Below are 20452 nucleotides of genomic sequence, written 5' to 3'. Positions count from 1 at the left end.
CTCGTGCCGGGTTTTTAATTTCTTTATTTTGGAATAGGTGGTCATTTCATTTTATTTCCCTGCGAACGATGGCCTCAGGTAACGACGTGTAACGCACAGTAGCCTAAATAGCTCACTAATGATTCTATATTCGTTTTCTGTGCAAGTTTGTGAGCATTTAATAGAACAATTACCCGTTCTCGGTTAGCATTAGCAGCTAAACTGTTGGTGCAATTTTTGTTTGTCTAAAGAAATAATTATACTTCATGCAGTCTAGTATATGTTGTTCTATATGTAGATATTTGTAGTTATATAACAAAAGAGATGGCTGATGGGACTAGATAAAGTTAAATATTCGGTTTGCTCGATTAACTTTAGCCGTTATGCTCACCGTGTGGCGTGGTTAAATTGTTAGCGTAACGTTAGCATTTAGCTAATGGCTATTAAAGCAGTGGATGAATGGATGTTTTATATAAGTTTATTGGTCATATATGAAAAGTGGCCAATGCTTTTAATCCTTATCTTAATAATTTCTTTTTATTTATTTTGTTGTTTTTAGATTCAGGCTACGGTCACCCTGGCTCTCAGCAGAGGTAAGTGACGATATCAGGGTATCTGCTGGGTCTTAAAATGCCTTGAATCACAAAAACAAAATTTTAAGACTTAAAGTCTTAAATTACTCACATATTTTGTTGAATGCCTTTAATCTTTTTTTTTTTTTAATGGGTATTAACTAATTTGTTAATGCCAACATTACCTAATCTGATCTACACCCATCCAATCACCAACAATCCATCTCAACTTTTTATGTAACAATGTAATTTTTTAACTCTATTTTCTATAATGGTTTAATTATTTCCCTTACATTAACATTAGTTTAAAAGTTATCAGTGTATTTACTGTGAGGACGCTGACTTGGGCAAACTCTTGTGCATAAGTTCAGTTTATTATAGTTTATAAAACATTTGTCCATTTTATTTATTTATTTTTATTGTTGAAAAGGTGTACGTTGTTTACAACTAGAGCTTGCTTGTTTTGACTATTTTAAATATTTTGATAAGAAATAGTCCTAAAGCCTTATATTTAACTATTGAAACCTGCAGAACCCCTGGATTTACACAAGCTACTGCAAGAAAATTCTCAAGTCCCAACACAAATGAAGTTAACTCGATGGTTTTTACTAATTTAAGTTGATTTTACCAAACAATTTAGTTATCTTAAACGATACCGAAATTTGAGTTCAATAGTTTGAACAAGCAGTAAATGTATTTAAAGGCTCTTAAGTTTCTAAATCTAATGAGATTGTGTTTTTTTTTTTTTTGCACATTTAGACCTCGGCACACAGTAAGAGAAAAGCAGAATTTTAAAATGTAATCCAGATTTATTTTAATGATGTATTTCTGGATGGACCGGTATAAGATAACCTTGGATAAAAATTTGGCTTCACTGTATCACAATATTGTGATTACAGCTCTTAAAAGTTTTTTAAATGTCTTGGTAAAAAAAACAACCTTTTTTTCCATTTGAGAAAAATACATTTCATTTTCAGAAACATTTTTATTATTTAGGAACCGTAAACGTTTCAGGATGATTTTAAATAAATCGTTGACTTCTGCTATCTTTATTACTTTCAAAGACATGTTTCTTTACAACACAAGAAGAAAAAACCTTTACATATACCTAAGGAACGGTATAACAGAATTTAGCAGTTTTAATACCTTGACTTTTCTAGACCGCGGTAAACCTTGAAACCAGGTTAGCGTCCCATGCCTAGATGCATTGCGATGGTTCATGTATTGTTTACCATGCTTTAAACATTTAGTTTGCAATCGCATGCATGTACGACTTCAAAACAACATTAACACTATTTAACTGACTAAAGAGTTTCGTATTTTGATTAATTATTGGCAGATAATAATCTGATTTTCCTATCTTGGAACTTGCAAAGAATACTTTTTCCTGAAATTGTATTTAAGTAATAGTTCACGCGAAAAGGAAAATTGTTGTTTACTCTCCCAATAAGTTTCTTTCTTTTGAGCACAAAGGAAGATCTTTCGAAGAAAGCCGCAGACCTGCATCCATAGAAGTCCATAGTCTATATATATATTTTTTTTTACCATGGAAGTTATATATATATATATATATATATATATATATATATATATATATATATATATATATATATATATATATATATATATATATATATATATATATATATATATATAATAAGGGTTATTTAGGTCCCCATGAGGTGGTTTTAGTGAATACTTTTTCATATTAGGAAGCTGAATGTGCAAATATAAAATCATCTTTACTTGGTTGTAGTAGTGTATAACAGGAAGTGTATTTTTCTCCCAATTTTTAATTGTACAGCTATGGCGGATATGGTGGATCCCAGGGTTATCAAGGTGGACAGGTAATGCTCTTTTTTTTTTTTTTCAATAATGTAAAGAATTATTAATCTGCAACTCTAGATTGTATAAGTTAATACTATATTATTTTTCTTCTTCCTCCAGCAGGGATATGGACAGGGTAATGGAAGCGGAAGTTACAGCGAACAGAGCTATGGTGGTTATGGGCAGTCTGGTGGTGGGTAGTCTGTAATAGTCTGTTTAGGGCTGCATGATATTGGAAAAATCTCACATTTGTGATTTTTATTTTATTTTGTATTATATTATGATTTAGATACTATTTCACCAGAGGACTTGGAACATCTCTATATGCAAAGTATTTATGATTTTAGACTGATTGGCTTGATTCTGCATTAGATTAATTCAAAGCATAGATGAAAACAATAAAGAGAAGGCTACAATTGAAGCAAACAGTGTTTTAATGGTTTAAGTCTAGCACAGGGTATCTGCGGCGTCTTAAATTCTTGTATTTCAAATGCTAAATTTTAGGCCTTAAGTCTTAAATACTGAAATATTGTATTGTAGGTCTTAAATCAGTTGCAACAGGTCCTAATTTCTTATAGCCTATATGTATAGCTACCCAATCTGACCATTAACATTCATACAATTCCAGTTACTTTTCTCGCAGTAACGTTTGTTTAAAAAAAAATTCTGTTTATTTACTGCTGAGGATCCTGACCTAACTTATATTTTTATTATTAATATTGTTGTTGTGTTAATAAATGCATTAAATTATAATAATTTTGGATGGGGCAAGTAAAATCTTTTCCAACTCTATTCGAAAAATCCTTAACATTTAGTCTCGTATAAGTCTAAAATGTCATTCATAGTGGTCTCAAGTTGTTAAATTTAACTTGTTAAAACCTGCAGAAACCCTGTAACAGTATTCAGGTACAGTAACTGAATAAAACTAAAAATAATTCAATAAAATAAATCCATTTCAAATTACTATTGGTACAATTGCTCATACCTAAAAGCTTTTACATTCCTCATACAATCACAGGCCTCAAAGAATGAATAATTTTAGGTTCATTGGCATGACTCTGGGGTACATCTGCATAAAATGTAAAACACAAAGCAAACATAAATGCAAAAAAAACTAACTTATTTTTAAACAGTATTTAGATAATTTAATTACACTACTTTAATCATTATCAAAGTTACTAACGCTATACATGTATGCCTGAAAGCTTTTAAAGTCCTCATGCAGTCACAGGCCTCAATAACATATGCAAATGAGGCACTATAATACAAACTCAACATTTCAAATCCTGCTACATCACTATTGTGATGATCACATTGCGATATCGATGCTGAAGCCATTTATCGTGCAGCCCTAATTCTGTCACTCGGGGTGGATGGTGTGTATAATTGTCGTTATTCTCTACAGGAGACAGTTATGGTCAGTCATCGCAGGGATATTCCTCTGGTGGTTATGGCCAACAGCAGCAGGGCTCTGACAGTTATGGACAACAGGGTTCTGAATCCTCGTCTGGGTATGAGATCTGACTTGACGTTTTACATCACATGCTGCTTGAATCTCAGTGGTTGAAGCGGGATTGTTTGTGCAAGTGTGTTTGATCCTTGCAATAACACCAAGAGTGAATGTATGTTAGTAGTCACATCTAGACATGTTGAAATGATTATGTATTATAGGGTTGTCATGATACTGGAATTTGCTACCAAGTAATACTGAAATTATAAAAATAAAGCTTTTCCCATGAACATTTGAAAACATTATTAAATGGTGCTGATTTGCAGTTGGGTTCACATGCTCAACAGATATTACCATGATTGGCCTTAAAGGTAATCAGTTAACCAAACTCACCGCTGTTTACGAAGTGTGACCACATATACTGGGATGCTAAAGGCTCGTACACACCGGGATGCTTTGCGTTTATTGTCAGCGTTAACCCAAGCAATTTTTTGTCGTCGAGCAGAAGAGTATGCAAAATCACTTTGTTAGATGGCGCTACACAACTTTAAGCTTTTGAAACCTGCTTGTAACACAAAAGACGGAAAGTTGACGCGCTTGTTATGGATGGTTCAAGTAGCAGCTCTAGCGATGAAGAAATGATTATTATTTTTGTTTATTGTAACATTTTAACAATACAAAAAGAAATGTATACATGCCAGGGGGTAAGCATAAATCAAATACAAATATACATATGTAAAAATCAAATAAATACATTGTAGAGTTCACAAAGTTTTAAAGTGCGTAGGGCTTTCTTATTTAGAGTCTTTGATACTACTAATATATAATCATAATTCCGTCATCAGCACCTTAAAATTGGGTTTCCTAATGGTAAATTTACATTTATGAATGTAAAATTGTGAAGAAATGATTATTGTTCAACAGTGCAATAAGCAGCTTCATGTTCATATCGCCTCTGGGTTTCTTCAATGTGCGCTCGCATTGACCGTTTTGCTCTTGAGCACCTCCAAATGCTGCTTACTGTAACTTCAGCAGCTCCGTGAACTAAAGTGCCAATCTGATTGGTGGAGAAGGTATCTTCAGTATTAATTGGTACTAATTTCAGTATCGTGACAACTCTAATATATTGTGGTGATGAACATGCACGATATTGTGGGCTCTGGTCAATTTAACTTGGAGTGCTTTTTAAGAGTATTCACATTGTGTTTGCCGTGCTGTTCACTACAGCGGCCAAATGCTTGGAGACTTCAATGGCTTAATTGGTTTTGTTTGTTTTTACTTGTGCAGTAATGCTTAAGTTAATTTAATTACATTTTCATTTTTGGTTGAGCTATCGCTTCAACACAGGGGTCACCAATCTTTGTCCTGGAGGGCCGGTGTCCCTGCAAGGTTTAGCTCTAACTTGCCTCAACACACCTGCCTGGGTGTTTCAAGTATACCTAGTAAGACCTTGATTAGCTTGTTCAGGTGTGTTTGATTAGGGTTAAAGCTAAAATCTGCAGGACACCGGCCCTCTAGGAATAAGTTTGGTGACCGCTGCTCGTATGAAAACATTTTAGGCCTTTTATAAAGTCTTCGGTTCCGTCTTAATACAGGTATGGGGATAAATCCTATGGCCAGCAGCGCTCTTACGGACAGCAGTCAAGTGGTGGTGGTGGTGGAGGAGGGTATGGGCAATCCAGTGGCTCATATGGAGGCTCTCAAGGTGGCTACGGGAGACGCAATGATGGTAATTATTTGCTGTTTTACTACTTTAGTCTAAATTAATAATACATTTTTTATTCCCCAATCAATTTAAACTGCTAGCATTTGTCAATCATATTTGTTGTAATGCGGCTGGGTGATATTGCAAAAGTATGACAATGTCGTGTTTTATATCATTTGATATTGATGATTATTAACCGCTTTTTCAGTCCATTTAGTAATAATATTAGTGTTTTTTTTAAACCACTTTATTTTAGTCTTCCAATATTACTAAGGCAAATGGTTTTAGTTGCAGAAACTAATATTTAAACAATATCTGATCTCCTGATAATAAACAAATGTTAAATACTTTAACTTGATAAAGGTTACAGTGTGTGGAACAGTAAAGGCAGATCAACGGTCTTTTTTTTTTTTTTATGATGTTCATAAACTAATTTCTTTTAAAATCTTCAGGGGACAGCCGCAGATTTGGAGATGATGAAGGCTCTGACCGGTCTGAGGGTTACAGGGGTCGGGGGCGTGGAGGTTATGACCGCGGAGGCTATGACAGAGGTGGCCGCGGAGGCCCACCCTCCGGTATGGGGTAAGTCTGCCCACCCTTGAAGGTATCATATCACACTAATGAACGAGCAAAATAAAGTGCATAGGCTTATAGGTGTTAAAGCTACGATTTTAACCAAAGGTAATGTATTAGCGTTTGAAAGGTTATACTTTCTTTATAGATCCCCAATCTGTTTCTGTGAAGTGACACTCCACCCAATTGAATATTTAGGCTTATTTTACAGTAGCTCCCTTCTCTCCTTATGGGGACTTTTTATTATGTATTAATATGCATCACATTTATATCCAGGACCTAATACAACTAGGACTGCACGATATTGGAAAAATCTGAAGTTGCGATTTTTGTTAACAAATATTGCAATATATTTTTTTTTTATATCAATAGTTTCACAAGTTAATAGCACTATTTGAGGGGTTTCTGGGGAGTCTAACAGTATTCAGGAACAGAAATTAAATCACCGTGCAATAAAGGCTTTGTTATAGTTCTCTTTGTCTTGTTTGTGGTCCAAATATCTAAAGATTCTTAGATGAAGTAAAAATATTGTTTTCGACTTCAGTTTTTTCTTAAAGTAATGATCTTCCAGTGAGGCAAGTAAAATCTTGTTTTCATTTTAATATTGTGGCTATTTGTACTATAAACAAGACAACTAGTCTTAAACTATTGTTGCAACAGGGGTCCGTTCTTCATACCTCACTTAAATGATCCAAGATGATTTGGCAGAATCTGGATCTGTTAATCTTAATAGCTGATGGCCAATTTAGTTCTTGAAACAAGTTTGGGATGCAATGATTGGCTGATGGAACAGCAATGTAGTGACATCATCTGATTAATATTAAGTTTTCCATGGGAGCAAAATTACATGATTCATAGTAAACGGTTTGTTAAATAAGATGCGCAATAACCTTCCACATTTGTTGTAGGCTGTTAGTTTTACATTTGGAGCAGATTTTCTTTTATTGTAGCAGGCCTATTCAGGTTTTTTAAAGCATTTTGGTTATGGTGTCAAACTTTTGCGGAGCATCAAATCACCAGCATATTAACTGTCAAAACGTGCATGACTGCATAAATAATTCCTTTCCCAAGAATATTGGTCATGTCTATTATCATACATATTGTATTTAAGGTGACAAAGCAAGTCTCTCATATAATACATCTACTAAAAGACAGAAAATATTACTTTTACAATTGGCATTTTACATAAATCAGATTAACATTTTCATTAGTCAATAATATTACTGAATTAAACTGAATATAGATTTAGAAACATTTACTCAAGTAAATAAACAAAATTAATGATGGGCTAAAAATCTGCTTTCTAAAAATCTGGCTAAAAATTCTACGTGCACAGATTTCGTGTGGGCCTAGTCATTACCTTAAAACCGTACACGCTTGTATCTGAGAAGTCCATATTAATGTTCTCTTTGAACCCCCTGGGGACAACACCTACATGACTGAAAATAGGATTTGGTACATGCTTTTTGTATTACCTTTGCTTGATACGGCCTCTTACTGTTTATATGAAATAAGCTGTTGCTCCCGAGCAGGTTTGAGCTACCAGACCTGTGGCTATAACAACTCTTGGATGAGTTTTTAAGAACGAAATGATCCTGGATCGTCAAATCATCAATAACCAAATTCAGCTAATTTAGTAATCCACATACAAACAGACCCCAGGTCAACTAGAATTCAGGCTCAAAATTGCTTATCTCGCGGCGTACTATTGTGCATGTGCACATTGCGAAATAGATGCTGATATGATATCGTGCAGCCCTAGTTTCAGCTCGATGCACGGTCACACTTTACAATAAGGTTTATTAGGTAATGTTAATGCATTTACTAACATGAACAAACAATGAACAATACATTTACTACAGTATTTATTCATGTTAGTAAACATTAGTTAATGAAAGTACAGTTGTTCATTGTTAGTTCATGTTAACTCACGGTGCATAAACTAATGTTAACAAGCATGGACTTGGATGTTAATAATGCATTAGTAAATGTTCAATTATGATTAATAAATGCTGTACATGTGGTGTTCATGTTAGTAAATGCATTCACTAATAAACCTTGTAAACTGTTACCCGATGCACAAATGAAAATGAGATCTGTCACATTATAGATGTATGTCCTCAAGGATTTATGTACATTATAATCAGTGAGAGTCCTTCAGTCTTTGACTTCACTTGAGAAGAGACCTATGCTCATTTATATGCATTTCTCAGGGCTAAATTTAGTGGTTGTATTAGCATGATTTAAATCCTGATCTAAAATCAGTTCTAATACATGTCATCCAACAAATGTTGTGTGGCTTTTTGTTTTTTTTTTTTATCTGGATGCATTCTTTTTAAAGCTCATTTCTTCTGGACTTGTTTTTCTCAATCATTGGGTTTCCCGCTTTCCCTTTGGGAGAGTGTTCACATTTGGAAAGCTAAGCTACAAGGAGCAAATCTCAGTCAGTCCACATGAATCGGTGTCTGTACAGTGTTGTTTCTTTTTTGTGTTAACTGGTCTACATTTTATACTACAGGTGTCAAAGTGAGTGAAATTAAAGTTGGACCTCATAATGGACCTCACTCATAATGGAAGGAAAGCGTGCGCTCGTCTACACGAGTGCGTCGACAGTTAGCTTCAATTGATGCTAATCTAAAGAGGGAGCAGGGAGGTTGTTCTCCGTTGCTCTTCTCTGGTTTTAGTTGCATCGGTCTCAGAGTGCACGCTCAATCTCAATCTTAAACCCAAAATTCTAATTTGCCTAATCGGTTTCGATCTGAAATGATTCATGCACATTGGGCCGTCATCTTTAACCCAGCTTCAATGGGAGCCGATTTCTCCTCTGTAGTAAACCATGGCAGGAATACTGGTAAAGAGGGGAGCATTGCTCTCCCAGGTTTCAACAAAGGAAAGCCATCATGTCTTCAATTTTTTCCTCTGCAGTGGTGGTGACCGTGGTGGCTACAAAAATTACGGTGGTAAGTGACGAGCATCAGAACTGTCTCAGTGGGGGAAAGCAAATAAGTGCAGAAAGATTTAGCTGAACAAATGAACTCTTGAGCCACCATTTCTTTACTTTGTCAACCCAAAGGAACATCACCTTATTGTTTATTGCTGTTCTCTCTGGTAGTGCTTTTTGTGAGCTAAACTGCTCTTTAATGAAAAAGGTGCTGTTGCATGAGGAAAAGTAGCTTTAGATGCCAGTGTTCGGGATGCCAGCTGCACATGGGGAAGAAGAAACATTAGATCAATACTTGGATTTCTTATTTTGATTAGACTCAGTTTGTGCTGGTGTACAGAGGTGTTGGAAATGCTGCAGCATTTTTTGGATGCTCTGGTGAAATAGCTAAATGTTTCATTTTTAATTGAAAAAAGGTCAAGTCTGCATAGCCAAACAGATTTTATTTATTAATTATTGGTAGACTTTAGTAATTAGGACTCATGCCTCTGTGATGTTTCTTTCTCAAGTTCTTACATTGTTTTTTCCCTTTCATGTCTTGTTCTTTTTAGGACCCAAAGACTACGGCCAGAAGGATGACGGTAAGCACTAAGGAGAGACTTCATTAGAGTATTTCATAGTAGGGATGCAACTAAGGGTGTCACGATTTTAAATCGAAATCGATTGAAATTTATGCTCTATATCGAATAAAAAAAAATAGAATCATCGATGCTGCCATGCCCCCAATGTCACGTCAGCTTGGCTTGCCAAGTGGGAAAAACAGGCTTGTTGAAGTGCTTGTTAAACTGTGCAGACACAGGAGACCTGTCGACAGGGCTTAAACTTTCAGGGCTCGACAATAAGGACTGCCCAATGATCCAGTGCTAGCGTGCGAGACGCACTGGTGAGTGTACAGTGCTGCCTTGCTGCGTGCTGCGACTGTCAATTGTTCAAATACAATCTTACGGTGCTTTCACACATAGACGTTTTTTCGGAATCTGTCTCGTTTCCCCCGTTAGCGCGGTTTGTTTGGCATATATCCAGAAGTTGCGCTCGCATCCGCGCCAAATCAATCAGTCCGAGATCGCCTGAATGAGACTATCTCTGCCCTATTAAGCGTATCGATTGTAGTGAGAAAACAAAACGACCCAGGCTATATCACAGTGTATTATGATCGTGTAATAGTTATATACGGCTATATGAAGAGAGAATGATGAGCAGGGTGAGATGTCATTCTTAACGGTAAATGCGAAAGCATGCTGAAATATTACCGAGAGCTGTTTATCCAGCCTGATCTCGGTTTATCCGTTAGGAAAATTGACCGAAGTTACTATCTAATCATTTTTTCATGTTTTAATCTTATATGTTGTGTTAGGCCAGTTGTTTTGTTCTTTCTTTCAAGCTGTCAGTGCGGAAATGATCAACATTGATATGCTTCGCGATCTGATTCAGACTTGGTTGATCTGCTATATATAACATGTCTCTCTATAATTTTAGCCTAAAATGCAGAATTCTAGCCAACGTTTCTTTAATAGATTGATTAATTCAATAGATCGATTTTGGTAATTATGTGTGTAACTTACCTTTATTCATTTACTGTATAATTTGGTTATGGGTAAAACAAAGACCATGCAGGTCAGGTAGTTTAAACGGTAGGCTACAAATAATTAATTCGTTATTAATTAATTAATTATTCATAATCGAAAATGTAGGATCGTGACACCCTTAGATGCAACGATTAGATTTTGGTTGTATGATTATAGATTTGTGTGTGCATTAATTTCGAAACTCTACTAGTTTAGAAAATCACAAACTCTTTAAAGTGTTATTTACTGCTGCTCAATGACCAATTAATACAGCAAAATAATAGTACGAACAATTAGGGCTGCACGATTAATTGAAAAAAAAGATCACTATCTCGTTTCGACCACCACACAATCTTACTTCAGCATATCTACGATTCAGCCAATTATATTTTCAAGTTCAGGGTAAAGCGTAAAGGTGGTTGCAGAAGTCCTCACATTTTGTTTTATATACATTGACACCACCTCCAGACGGTGGTAAGTGTCACATACTTTATTTATAAGGTATAATTGACCCAATAATTTATTTTTCTTAATTAGGGATGCTCATTTCGGTTATTTTGCTAACCGACAACCGCCGCTCGTTAACCGGTTATTAATGGTTAACTAGTCAGATTTCTTTTTTTTTTTTTTAAACAAATTGATCTGTCTTTTGTGTCTGACACGATAAATATTGCATTTTAAAGTACTGATTTATTTTAACATGCTAGCATATTAATAACTGCTAATTTAATGCGTTTGTGCACAAATTAAACGTTTGTACTTTTTTTTTTTATTTTTTTTTTATTTTTTTTTTTTATGCAACTATCAATGAAAAGAACAGTTATTTTACTATACAGTGATAATTGAATCTTTTTTTTTTTTTTTTTCCTCTCTCTTTACATCTTATGAAGCTAATCGGCCAGCTCTTGTCACATGACATACAGCATTTTTTTCAACTAGGTGCGCCCGGAAAACTTGAAAGCATTGCGTTGTTGCCAATATATGCATGCACGCCGTGTTGGAAATAACGAACTTGCATGTGCAAAAGACAGGACAGGGGAACAGCGCTTGATAAACTTTTCAGCCATAGTTAAAATCAGCCTTTAATTCAGTGTGTACAGCCACTGTGTACAAGCTCAGAACTTTACAGTAGCGCACAGTTGGCGTAACTTTTAGTTGCAGCAGTTTTGTTTTGTGCAGAAACGTGGTGTTGAAGCCTTTAATATTAATTAACTGTGACTAAAGCACGGTTAAAAGTGAAATGGGTTAATCAATGCATCTCTATGTGATAGGGTTGCACAATTTATCGTTTTAATATATTGACATTGCAATATCCAAGTGTGCAATAGTCACATTGCAGGATCTGCAGTGTCAAGATTTTAATTTACCAAACATTAGTTCACAACATAGTGGCATTTCAAATTTTAATGTTGGAGTGAGCTGAATTGCATTTGTTTTTAAGGCCTGTGACTTGAGCATCTCAAGCTAATTTATTGTATTTGTGCACAAATTAAACATTTGTACCTTTTTTTTCTTACTACTTTTTAGATTTATTGTACATTTTACACAACTATCAATGAAAAGGACAGTTTTATTTTACTATACAGTCATACATTTTTTTTTTTTTTTTTAAGCGAACACTGAAAACACCTTAATCATTGTTTAATTTGACTTTGCTCTGTCGTAGTTGGCATTGCTTGTCATTTAAGTTGTATAATGCATAGTAGTCACATATGAAATCATAATCAATCTACAATTATGAATTCTTTACAAAGCAATATTAAAGTCATCTGTTGAAATTGTATTCGTATCGCAATATTAATCACAGTAAGTAAAAATATTGCAATGACCGTTTTCCAATATCGTGCATCCCTAGTAGATTTAAAACATCCGTTTAGCTGTGCCTTTTTTTCTTTAATATTTTCTTTTTTGTTTTTTATAATGTAAAGCACTTTGAATTTCCAATCTGTATGAAATGTGCTATATAAATACTGACAGGCCTAGTATTTAATCCTAATTTCAGAAATCATGACTTTAATATGGATTTATTTTCTCCTGTTTGCAGATGGCGATCAGGATAACTCGGACAATAATACCATCTTTGTCCAGGGTCTTGGGGAGGATGTCAATGCTCAGGAAGTGGGTGACTATTTCAAGCAAATCGGGATCATAAAGGTAAATTCACTCACCTAGAAAACATTAATTTACACCAGATAAAGCTGCATGATTTTAAAGTCTCTTGTCAAGCTGCTTTCACCATGAAATATTTTATTAGAATGTGAACTACAATTTATATAATAACACTTTAGGTGTTTTTAAAGGTATCACTAGGACACTTTTAATTTTATCAAATATTGAATTGAGAAATCCTAATATTGTGGGGGTTATTTTCTGTATTTGTTTAATCTCTTAAAAATATGGAGTTCTTATGAAATTTGTGGTATTTTATATTAATTAGGGGTGCACCAAATATTTGTCCACTGAATTTTCGACCAAAAAATTCCGATGCTAAAATCAGACCCTCTAGTTCATGCCTTTTTTATTTATTATTTTAAATGACTAGGTACCTCAGGTATAGGACATGCATTAGGGCTTCCCCCACATGTTAAGCACAAATAATGTCCTTTAATTCGGTCACGTCCAGTTGTTGTCATTGTTGAACCAATCTCAATTCGGTGATTCCTAATATTGATCTTGCTGCTGTGTGATCTCTTAAACAGGTCAACAAGAAGACTGGCAAGCCTATGATCAATCTGTACTCTGATAAAGCCACGGGACGCCTGAAGGGTGAAGCCACGGTCTCATTTGATGACCCGCCCTCGGCCAAAGCAGCCATTGATTGGTTTGATGGTATGAAAAAGCATTTTTCCACTTTTTTTGTTTTTATTTTTATTAATATTTCAAAGAAACTAATGTTTTGTTTGTTTCTTGGCAATGTAGGAAAAGAGTTTAATGGTAGACCCATCAAGGTGTCGTTTGCTACCAGAAGGGCTGAGTTCACTCAGAGAGGAGGTGGAAGCGGTGGCCGAGGGGGTCGTGGTGGTATGTTTGCAAATCTGACCTTTGCTTATTTAACCCTTCTGTTGGCTTACTGGTCAAAAATGACCCGGTGCAATTTTAACAGCAGCAGAAGAAGAAAAAAACTATTGCATTTAATACAAGTTTAGATTTCTGATATTTGAGAAGTGTCTGCAACTCCTATGCTGTATCAAATCACTTCATATTGGCTGTCAAAATGTGTGTGACGCATAAATTGCATATTACATCGCAAATAGGCATGTCACAAGTTTTGTTGTGCAATGTGTCGTCACCCAAATTGTTGCAATAAGCAATATTATTGTCATTTTTAAGATCATTTTATTCCACTGATTGTATAATGCTTAAATAACAGCATAATAATGCAACTAGCCATAAACACTTAAGCATACTTATTTTTAAGGTTATTTAGATTCAATAATTTGATGTTAAATGGTAAATGTCCTATTATGTATGTAATCACACACACGATTAAATGTCCTCTATTGGGTAAATGCTCAATTATAAACTGACACTGGTGAGCTAGAATGTAAATTGTCATAGTAATTTGTAAGTCTGTAAATATTGCAAATGGCAAAAAGTTAAGGTTTTCAAGTATTGCATAATAAGTTCAATGCATCAACTTATTGTGCAATACTTGAAAACTTTAACTTTTTGCCATTTGCAATATTTATCTACAAACAACATTTTACAATGACAATTTACATTCTAGCGGTTAGTTATTGTGACAGGCCTAATTATAAAAAAATAAAGAATATTAACTGTTTATTCATACACACAGAAAATGTACCAAAGCTGTAAAATAGGAATTTAATGTTTGTCATCTTATAAAGGTTTTCGAGGCCGAGGTGGTGGTGGTGGTGGTGGCGGCGGCGGCGGCTTTGGTGGTGGTCCGTCATTTGATGTCCGGGGTGGAGACTGGCCTTGTCCTAACAGGTGTGAATTTCAGACTTTCAGCAATCAGTATACTCTTATAATAGTCCAGATTTATTCACTCATTCATTCATCTTTTAGTTCTTGTGGCAACATGAACTTCGCCAGGCGATATGAATGCAACCGGTGTGGTACACCGAAGCCAGAAGGGGACAGTTTCGGTGGTGGTGGCGGCGGCAGTGGTAAGTAACGTGTAATAAAACTAATTGAGGCTTATTTTCTTTTTGGCCAAGCAGACATTTTCTCCAAAGCTTAAAAGCACAGGATTCATATGGTTGCTGGAAATCTTTCAATGTTTGAACTTTGGTTTTGTTAAACTGCAGAATTAACAGCCACATGTACAAGTAAATCATCCCTGCCAGTTCTCCTAATCTGAGTAGCAGGTCAAATTTTGGTTGAAACGACCAGAAAAACTACAGCCTGTGCTCCATCTTTTATTAATACTGACATATAGGATGCGTTTCATTTGCGGCATGGCTAAAATAAACAGAAGTCTTTATTAAAGTTTCTCTTTATCAGTTAATAAACGTTATTTTAACATTATCAGGCCTGTGACCAGCTTATTAAAAGGGGTGTTTTTTATTTATTATTATTTTTTTATTCATTAAAACAATCTTTTTGCAGTTATTCGCCTGATTTTTCTTTTTAATTTTGTGGTGTAAATAGCGTTTTAGTGACATCTATAGTTCTATCTGTTTTATTCACCCATCCCTATTAATGTCAAGTGCAAACCTATGCTCTTGTCTGAAGCTAATCCATCAAAATAACTTATGAAATAAAATAAGGAGCAACTGTCCATATTTTAGCTTGTGAACTCTCATTGATTAATGTTGTGGTTTCTCCACTTTTTCCCAGATCGCGGCAGCCGCGGTGGCTATGGAGGAGATCACGGGGACCGCGGCGGCGGCTTCAGAGGTGGGAGAGGAGGTGGATTTAGAGGAGGAGATCGTGGAGGCGGAGGATACAAAATGGGTGGAAGGTAATGAAGCGCTTCAGCCACACTATTAACATGGTGTACAGTTGAGGTCAGATATATTAGCCCTCCGCTTCCAATTTAATTTTAGATTTTTTTTTTTTTTTCTCTCATTTCTGACAGATTTCTTTAGCACATTTTTTAAACAATAGTTTTAATAACTCATTTCTAAAAACTGATTTCTTTTTGTCATGATGACAGCACATAATATCTGACTAGATAATCTTCAAGACACTAAGTATTCAGCTCTAAGTGACATTTAAAGGCTTAATTAGGGTAAAGTTAGGGTAATTAGGCACAGTGTGTAACAGTGGTTTGTTCTGGAGACAATCCAACACTAATATTGCTGAAGGGGGCCAATAATATTGAGCTTAATGGCTTTTAAAAACAGCTTTTCTAGCTAAAGTAAAACAAATAAGACTCGAGACTTTTTTGTGAAATGTTCATTGCTCTGCTAAACACCATATGGGGAATGTGAGATTCACAAGAGGGCAAATAATTAACCAACTATATGCAGAGACTTTTTATTTGGAAGAAGCCCGCTTGCGTGCTGGTTCGTTTTAAGTTAATGTTCTTCACTACTTGCACAGTATATCATTTCAGCATCGATATCGTAATCTTGATTCTGCAAAGTCACATTAAAGGATCTACTATGTTGAGTTGGTGTAGGGATGGTATACGGTTAACCCAAAGAATGAGCAGTGTCAGATGAAGAAGAGCCGGAGTCAGATTTAAATAAATCAAGTTTACTGAAGATAGTTTGCAGTTACATCAGCAGAAGCCAGCTTCAAGACTCACAATGAGTTCCTAGGCTGCTCTGCTTACAATTGCCAATCAATAACAATTATACACACACAACGTCATTAACTGCGTCATACATGTAGGTGGTCCACCCTGATTGGTTAAAACACAGATAGACTAGGAATTTTTCCACATTCATATATTCTGAACAATATCTTAAGCACTAACGTCAGACATCCCTCAGACTGATTAGAGCTGACTCCAGACCTGTGAAACGGGTCCACAATCAAATAGAACACACACACTTAAAGTACAATCTGTTTCTTATCCAAGGCTGAGTGTACTCTCCTTGACCAAAACTGGTTAAAAACCAGTATAATCTACATTCAGGCAGTTATAATCCTTATAATAATAATAAGACACAAAGTCTATCTTGAATAAATCACTTTAAAAGATTTAACCTTAAAAATGGCAAAATCACTTTTTAGACATTTTAGATAGTATTAACTGGTAGAAATAACAATAGAAACAGTTGTCCAGTCGTCAGCCCTCAGTTTCAATCAAGGTCTCCGTGACACCTGACCTAGTTTTGCTGTTTTCTGAAAATAGGTATAAAGAGACGGGCAAATGCACTAAATGCTCTTATATTCTTGTATTATATTCTTATGTAAGCAGTGTGTTATTCATTAATTAAAATCAATTCAAAGTTAAATACTCATTTAAATAATCAAATTATCATGTTTATTAACAATAATGAGAAACAAGATGATGAGAAAAGGATGAACGTTGATTCGTGCTGGGATGGATTGGAAGGTATAAATCCGAATCTTTCATGGGAATTATTAATAACTAGGAATCACTGTTCAGAACATGAGGGTGTCCGCTAAAGCCTGGTTTATACTTCTGCATCAATTGACCCATGGCGCATGCAACACTGTCTCTGTTGTTCTGCAATAACACTTCCGAAACGCTAGTTGGCAGTGAGGAGTTTGTTCCTCTTTGTCGAGTTTCTTCACTGGTGTTTTGTTTTTCTGAACGCTTCCTTAATGTTCAAGTGGCTCAAACCCACTCATTTTGTGGCAACTTTAACCATGCGGTAAACACAACACAAAACTTTCCATCCGGAGCTCTTTCACAGGACTCCACACTTGTAAACAATCACTCCATCGGGCTCATGCGGCTCTCGGTCCCGCCCTGACTCGTCATCGCTACCAAGCCGACCACTCACAGAGCTTGCGCTACGCGTCTCATCTCAATATCTTCGTCTTGAAGAAACCCCCAACCCTACTTTCCCTCCTTTCAAACGGGCGGCATGGTGGCCAGTGATTAGCGCTGTTGCAAGCAAGAATGCCCCTGGTTTAATTCCTTTTCAAACCAGGTGATATTTGTGCAGCATTTTGCTCGTTCTCCCGTGATCGCGTGGGTTTTCCCCGATTCCTCCGGTTTCCTCCCAGTTCAAAAACAAGCACCCTAAACAATTAATCCAAAATATTTTAACCAAACTCTGAGTACACCTTCTCAGCATTCATATCCGACACTTAGCTACAATAAGCAGGAGGGGGAGTCATCGAGATCTACCTGAGCTTAAACTCCTTTCTCGCCTTGCAACGGGAGGGAGCCCAGGGCTCAATTATCTTATAAGCTCAAGACTCTCTCCCAGGACAGAACGCCAAACTAGCTTCATTATCAATCATCAGCTAAGGTTGAACTCTTAAAGTCTTAAATTCACTAAAATGTGTTTTAGGTCTTAAATAAATTAAGGGACTCGCAATTTCCCTATGTCCAAGTAAAGCTACCCAATCAGGCCAGCACGCAATCACCTATAATCATATATACTTTTGACATAGTGAGTGTGTATTAAACTCATTGATGTGGCTTTTTTATTTATTTTTTGCTGACTCTTGTCTTCTGCTTGTTTAAGGGGAGACCACAGAGATGATAGACGTGGCCGGCCATACTGAAGACCTGTTTAGATGCCATTCCAGACCTTTATTGCGGGGTGGGGGTACGGGGGGTTTGGGGAGAGGTTCGTGTCTGCATACCTTTGTTGCATGAGTGTCCTGCATATACTGTCTGAGCGGAGCCGTTTTTCCCATACATGTTCAATCTACTGTGAGGATGATGATCTGAGCTGCAGCATTGAAAACCTTCAGTCCTGTAAGGAGTTTCCAAAACCCGGCGACAGATCCGCTTTAAAGGATGTTTTGCTCTAGTATGATGGGGAAATTGGGCCAGATGTTATTTTTGTTACTTTTTAATTTCCTAACTGTTCAATCCGGCGTTTAGTGTGTGTGTGTGATGGATTTGTGAAATGCTTATGATTTTGTAAAAATCAATCAACACAAACTGTTTTACTGGTTTCTTTTGTTTGTTTTTTTCCCCTTTTGCAAAAAATATTAAACACCCTTTTGATCTTAATGTGCTCGTTTCTGTCTTATCGTGATCTTTAAGCCATGCTTTATAGCAGTGCTTCTCAACGTATTTGGGGGACCACCGGCTCTGCACATTTTGGTGTCAGATCATCAACCAGGGTTCATTCGGTCATGGAAAAGTCGTGCAAGTTTGACATGGCATTTTCTAGGGCTGGAGAGTTTTTAGAAAAACAAACCCAAGGTTTGGGAAAAGACTTGGAAATTACATTTGCATTAGTCATTTAGCAGGTGTTTATGTCCAAAGCGACTGCAGTCACATTAGACTAGAGAAGGGGTGTCCACACTCTGTCCTGGAGGGCTGTTATCCTGCAAAGTTTAGTTCCAACCCTAATCAGACACTCCTGGGCTAGCTAATCAAGCTCTTACTGAAGCTCCGGTCACTTGACTTCTCCTCCCATAGACTTCCATTCATACGCACGCAAATGCGTTAGACCGGAAACGCAGGGTCGTGCATCAAGTTTCGCAGGTTGCTGAGGTGCAAAGTTCAAGCTTGGTGAACTCTGACCTGTGAAATTGCATCACTTGACTGAGTGAGACCAATCGAGGATGAAAACATGGAGCAATCGCTTGCTTTTTTAATGTCTAATAAACGTGTTTAATCCTGCCCCTTTTCACAGCGCCGCATGACAGTATTGCATGCTCAAACTCTAATGTGACCACAGCTTAAACCTTCTAGAAACATCCCTGCAGGTGTGTTGAGGCAAGATGGATCTAAAATCTACAGGACACCTGCCCTCCAGGATTGAGTTTGGACACCCCTGGACTAGAGCTTGTGCTTGCAAAATTGTTGTACGGCACTGCGAAAACAATTAGACGTTAATAAAAGTGAGCGATTTGCTTGTAATTTCTTATTTTAAATTATCTTCTATTGGTCTAACACAGGGGTGTGCAAACTCTCTCCTGGAGGGCTGGTGTCCTGCATGTTTTAGTTCCAACCCCAATCAGACACACCTGAACCAGCTAATGTAAGCATCATTGATTTTATATGGATATAAAATAAATGGAAACTAGAGATTGTGGCGTGTTATGATATGCAGTAATTTAAACGTGAACTGTTTTTCTGATGATTTCCCACATATATGTAGACATTACATAAAAAATCGGGTCATAAAAACTGACTTAAGTCCTGGAGTTTTTGTAGTGAAATGTGTATGAACACTGATCAGCTCATTAGAGGCTGAAGGACCTGAAATGGGTGTGACGGGCAAAGGAGGCATCCAAATCATGCAGTGCTGGTGGCTCTTGAGCAATGTGGTTAATTACAAACAGCTACATTTTTGTATTTTTTTTTTCCATAATTTATTTTATAATTTTAATCAAATTATTATTTTTTTTTTATCTAAGACAAATTTGTGTGTGCTAATTTGTGACCATTATCATGCATTATTTTGTTGGATGAACTCCAAATTTGGCTTTAGCACTGACTAATTTAATGTATATGCAGAAAAATACACACCGCCCACTTTATTAGGGGTTGGACCCCTTTAGAACTGCCTCAATTCTTCGTGGCAGAGATTCAACAAGCTACTGGAAATATTCCTCAGAAATTTTGCTCCATATTGTCATGATAGCATCACAGTTGCTGCAGATTTGTCGGCTGCACATCCATGATGCCAATCTCCCGTTCCACCACATCCCAAAGCTGCTCTATTGGATTGAGCTCTGGTGACTGTGGAGGTCATTTGAGTACAGTGAACTCATCGTCATGTTCACCAGTCTGAGATGATTGAGCTTTATGACATGCTG

General features: G+C 36.3%; 1 protein-coding gene and 1 long non-coding RNA gene across 8 annotated transcripts in view; one reads left to right on the top strand and one right to left on the bottom strand.

Moving 5' to 3' along the window:
• Positions 1-18692, top strand: part of taf15 (TAF15 RNA polymerase II, TATA box binding protein (TBP)-associated factor) — an 18734-nt gene extending 42 nt beyond the window's left edge. Inside the window, exons 1-16 of one of the 7 annotated variants that reach the window (XM_087283017.1) lie at positions 1-78; positions 539-572; positions 2356-2398; positions 2499-2514; positions 3784-3889; positions 5424-5557; positions 5986-6115; positions 9032-9066; positions 9599-9628; positions 12657-12766; positions 13312-13441; positions 13532-13633; positions 14461-14563; positions 14642-14742; positions 15416-15539; positions 18196-18692. The exon at positions 1-78 is cut by the window's left edge and continues 42 nt beyond it. In XM_087283017.1, coding sequence (XP_087139143.1) covers positions 69-78; positions 539-572; positions 2356-2398; positions 2499-2514; positions 3784-3889; positions 5424-5557; positions 5986-6115; positions 9032-9066; positions 9599-9628; positions 12657-12766; positions 13312-13441; positions 13532-13633; positions 14461-14563; positions 14642-14742; positions 15416-15539; positions 18196-18235 — 1248 coding nt within the window. In that variant the 5' untranslated portion in view covers positions 1-68 and the 3' untranslated portion in view covers positions 18236-18692. Of the gene's footprint in view, positions 79-538; positions 573-2355; positions 2399-2498; positions 2572-3783; positions 3890-5423; positions 5558-5985; positions 7913-8142; positions 9067-9598; positions 9629-12656; positions 12767-13311; positions 13442-13531; positions 13634-14460; positions 14564-14641; positions 14743-15415; positions 15540-18195 lie in introns of all 7 variants that reach the window. The other 6 variants (XM_087283016.1, XM_087283021.1, NM_001079973.1 and 3 more) reach the window with 6 other exon arrangements.
• LOC147833547 (uncharacterized) lies at positions 8372-10926 on the bottom strand. Its single transcript, XR_015508985.1, has 2 exons — positions 10763-10926; positions 8372-9678 (listed from the first exon to the last, which is right to left on the bottom strand). It is a non-coding gene; the product is annotated as an uncharacterized LOC147833547 (long non-coding RNA).
• Positions 18693-20452: the final 1760 nt, after the last annotated feature.

Source organism: Danio rerio, chromosome 15, assembly GCF_052040795.2.
Source record: "Danio rerio strain M-AB ecotype USA chromosome 15, GRCz13ab, whole genome shotgun sequence".
NCBI classification, from domain to species: Eukaryota; Metazoa; Chordata; class Actinopteri; order Cypriniformes; family Danionidae; genus Danio; species Danio rerio.
Note: the sequence above shows the minus strand (reverse complement) of the source record. Positions and strands in the feature narration are given on the sequence as shown.